The following is a 4604-nucleotide window of genomic DNA, read 5'->3' on the forward strand; positions in this document are numbered from 1 at the left end:
CTTGTAGCAAAAGTCTGAGCTGTCTAGGTGCTAGTCCTGGTGACATGATCAGGTAGGTAGGTAGTAGATGAAAAACCTGCTGTTTCAGAAATTTTTGAATTTTTATCCCGGAAATGTTAGTGACCTTCTTAGAGTATTATTATTATATATGTGTATAATATATTATAATCAATACTTTGAGGGGTTGGTTTTTCACTTGGAAATTCAATAGGGTGGTTTTTCAGTGTGTGAATCATTTGGAATTTTTGTCGATCTTTACTGTTAACCCTATCTCTACAGGTTTTCGTATGGTCACTGGTGAAAGGCCATGTCATCGCGTTTGTAGACTCGCATTCAAAATTTTATTGAACTACTATTTTATAGATGTATATCAGTAAGTTTGGTATCAAATTGTACATTATAATATAAATTTTAGTATGATCCACTTGTTAATTTCTTAATTTAAAAGTAGATGTTAAAAAAAAAATCCTAAATATAGATTTTTATGTGTCACGCGGTATGTTGAATGCAGCACTGGTTCAAATTAGATGTTTGTGATGTCTAAATACAAAGTCTATAGTTTCTTATGGATTAGGAACTGATATTGATAAGCTAGAATATCATATAAGAGCCTCTTATATTTTCTATTTGCTGAGATAACACTACATGTATTGAACAAACACAGTGGTCCTGCCCACCTATTTTCATTTTTGGAAAGACATGCTGAAGTACATTTACCTCTGTCTAACGATGTGTGAATAACCAATTGAAAGCTCAGAATGTCCCCTAGTGGCTTTCTCAGCACCAAACTTGTTCTTTTAAAGCTTGGATTCAAAAAGGTAAGGTGAAACTTTAGTGAGCTTGGAATTTCATATTTTTTAGACCCAAATACAGCTTAGTTACTATGTTTGATAAATTATAGTGGAATTCTATGGTATTGATATAGTAATTTAAGATTTTTTTTTATAAATGCATATATGAAACTTAAAATAATTATTTTGTTTCACTTCCTCCACATGCAAATTTTAATGAGGCTTAGCAACCTATGGCAAGCAGCAAACAAGTTCAAAGTTTGTAACTAAAAGAGATAATTACTTTCTATAATTCTTTATTTACTGTTCTATGTTTTAAAAAAAATAACTGAAATTTGAGAACTTATTTTAGATAGTAATAATATGTATACATATATAATGTATTAAAACTGAAATGTGACTGTATTTTACACAGTACTAGTCCACTAAAATACAGCCAAGACAGGTCACTTTGTAAAGGCCAGTTTTATATTCTTAGATACAGTAACATCAGTGCATGTGCGCCGCGTCTTTGCAACGTCAATAATTTAGCCAGGCATAGCTGAAAGTTCAATATAATAAAAATAATAAATATATATAAATGTATAACGTTATGAAATTTAAGCTGTTTAGACTTAACATTTGTGTTTTTGTTATAATTTGTAGTCATTCTAGACTGAAAAAAAACATAATTTATATTTATTTCCTAATTTTTTATTGACATTACAAAGATGGTCAAATCAAACCAACTGTACAGAAAGACAGTAGTGAAAATAACAGATAAAATATAATATTTGAACTAAAAAAAAAATTTGATAATTATCTTGAGGTTATAAAGATTTTGCCTGTGAAATTTGAAAATGTTATAATTTTTAATCTTAAAATCAAAATTACTTTGCATGTTGGATAGTCCACATTCTGAAAGAAAAACATTTTAAGAAAATTTTAAATTAAAATATCTTATTACTTAATTTAAAAACCTGATATTTTGTGTACAAAAAGCCTTGTAATGTTTACCAATAACCTGCAAAATTTGGGAAAGATATGCTTACATAATCAAAAACCATAGTATAATTACTCTCATGGATACTTTCCACCCAACCCGTAGTGTATGGGTTAAGTTCTACCATACTTAAAATATTCATCCCAAATGAAAAGCCCAAAGAAGATGAACTGGTCAAAATATCAATAATTTGTTATAGACACCAATGAGATTAATAGAAATCTAGAATAACGATTGTTAGTTCCCACTAATTATTATTATTCTTTTTTTGGTGTTTATGTATGCTTGCTAATGTGAACTGTCTTTACACTGCTTTATCTGGCTGTTATAGGAGGCTGGTATCGATGTTCGTCTCTGTGATGTAGGAGGAGCCATTCAGGAAGTTATGGAGTCATATGAAATAGAATTAGATGGGAAAACATATCAAGGTAAGTTATTCCAACAAGAATAATTTTTATATTTTACACATTTTCTACTTTATTTTTTCTCTCTTTGTTGATTTTTATTTCTTACTTGGTTATGTTTGTAATTCATTGCATAGTTATTTATCTAGTGGTTAAAATATATGTATTTCAAGCTTGTGTTTCTTTATAAGGTATAACTCGAGCTTTGCTGTATATTTCGACTGCACTGTGTGTGCTTAGTAATATAGATTTTCTTACTGTAGCTACTTCATCTTCTGGTCACATTATAATTGTCTTATTTTGTTTCCTTCAAGGCTATGTAATACAACATTTATTAGTTGATAAAAACCAGAGGCAAAAACCAAAGTATTGGCAGAACAGTATCATTATTTAATACACAAATCTTTTTTAATTATAAGATCTTGCTAGAAAGAAATGCTTGTGGATTGTACATATAAGAATAATCAAAGATTTGTCGTTGAAAATGTAAGATTCTGAAGTTTAGCTAATAGATCTTATTAAAACCACAAGTGACTATGCAGCAGTTTATAAACTGTTAATTTGTAATTATCTGTTTTATAAATTCATGCTGTATTGTTTTATTATGAGTACATCATTATGATGAATATAATTGTTTGTGCTGTTTATTTTAGCTAATAGATCTTATTAAAACCACAAGTGACTATGTAGCAGTTTATAAACTGTTAATTTTTAATTATCTGTTTTATAAATCCATGCTGTATCGTTTTATTATGAGTACATCATTATGATGAATATAATTGTTTGTGCTGTTCATTTTAAGACATCATACCTAACCTTAACTGAATTACAGTTTGCAACATCTAATAAGAGGTTATTTATCAGTATGAATAAGAGGTGGTGAAAGGAATTCAGAAATGTTTTTTTGAAGAATATGTTACATGGTTCCAAGTAGCTTGTCTAAATGATTTGGTTGAAGAACTTTAATCAAGTCAGAAATATTTTAAGTAAGAAAGATTCAAATAACATCATAATATTGTTCAATGAGTACTGCTTTGTGCTGTATGTGATGAATAGTGTTTAAGAATGCTCATTTAAGTTTCTGGGTAAAATGCTTTTCTATACGGTGAAGTAAAATTGACTTAAAATTCCATGGATAAAATGCTTTTCTCTTCCTTTTTTTTAACCAAAAGTTCTTTTGATTGACTGTATTCTTGAAAAGTGTGTTGCTGTTGTTGTTGTTGTTGTTGTTTTTTTATCGACAAATGCAGTCTAGCTTAAAACATTCCTTCATCTTTGTTTGTTTTGTTAAAATATGCTAGTAAAAGTTGGATATATGAGACTGTTCAGTGTAAGTGTTATTATTTAGTTTATTTTGGGACTTAATATTTAATGATTGTTTAGTTTTTTAAAACTGGAATAACGAAGATGGATTGTGTTAAAAGTTGTGACAAATTTTTGTAATGTAACTCTGTACAATTCATACATTGTTTGCAATTACATTGTTGTCTAGGCTTTACTAATATTGTTGGCGTCAGGTTACTTGAAACTTCGGTAATTTTCTCATTACTTTAACTGAGTATTGTTGCTTTATAGCACCACTCACATAGTTTAAAGAAAGTCCAAGGCCTCTGTGAACAACATATAAATATAGGTGACCAAGCGAGTGCAAATGCAATTCAGTCACAAAATTAGTTAGCGAAAGAAAATGTGAAGTTAGCCAGTATTTGAATAATTAGCTGTAATGGAGGATATTTTAAAGTGAGTTTCACAGTTTAACAGAGATGAGGAGAATAGTTTATTTTGTCAAAGGTTGTAAATTAATTGAACCCGTACGTGTAGATTTTGATGAAAAGGAGTTTGAGATACAACTATGGTAACCCACGGAGTGATGTAAGTGAATTATTCACTAATATGAGTAGAGAAAAATAATCTGTGTTGTCAATTGGACTCTTAAAGTAATTGAATCAGCCTGAGTAGACTTTTGACAAGAAAAGAGAATTACTTAGAGTTTTAGATAAAACTGTTATATCTAATAGTGTAAAGGATTTTTGTACGTACGTTTGACTTGTTTTGAATATATTCTTTTAAAACAAGTGGATTATGTGCTGTCCATTTATTGTTTGAATTTATCACCAACAAGTCACTGACACCTACTGTAAAGAATCCTAGCCCATATGCATAAAACCCTGACAGTAACTTTTTTCAGTAATAAAGAAATTTCCAAAATTCTTATAGGTAAAACCAGACAAAAAATAAAAACTGTCTTGATTTATTTTGGATTGAAATAAAACATTCTACAATAAATTAGTTTTAACTCTCTCAACATGGGCTTGGTCAATTTAACCAACCAAGTGACCTCTTTGTACTCGTTTAAAGTCATTATAGATTTAATACTTCTAACTTTCAATATAGTGTGTATATCTTCACAAAATTTGGCAGTCTTTC

At 29.2% G+C, this 4604-nt stretch overlaps 1 protein-coding gene across 1 annotated transcript in view; it reads left to right on the forward strand.

The window, feature by feature from the left end:
• The window catches only part of LOC106472463 (methionine aminopeptidase 2-like), a 25189-nt gene that overhangs the window by 15441 nt on the left and 5144 nt on the right, over positions 1–4604 (forward strand). The window contains exon 7 of the mRNA XM_013933118.2: positions 2105–2201. Coding sequence (XP_013788572.1) covers positions 2105–2201 — 97 coding nt within the window. The remainder of the gene's footprint in view (positions 1–2104; positions 2202–4604) is intronic.

The sequence above is a fragment of the Limulus polyphemus genome, unplaced genomic scaffold (genome assembly GCF_000517525.1).
Source record: "Limulus polyphemus unplaced genomic scaffold, Limulus_polyphemus-2.1.2 Scaffold120, whole genome shotgun sequence".
Classification (NCBI taxonomy): Eukaryota; Metazoa; Arthropoda; class Merostomata; order Xiphosura; family Limulidae; genus Limulus; species Limulus polyphemus.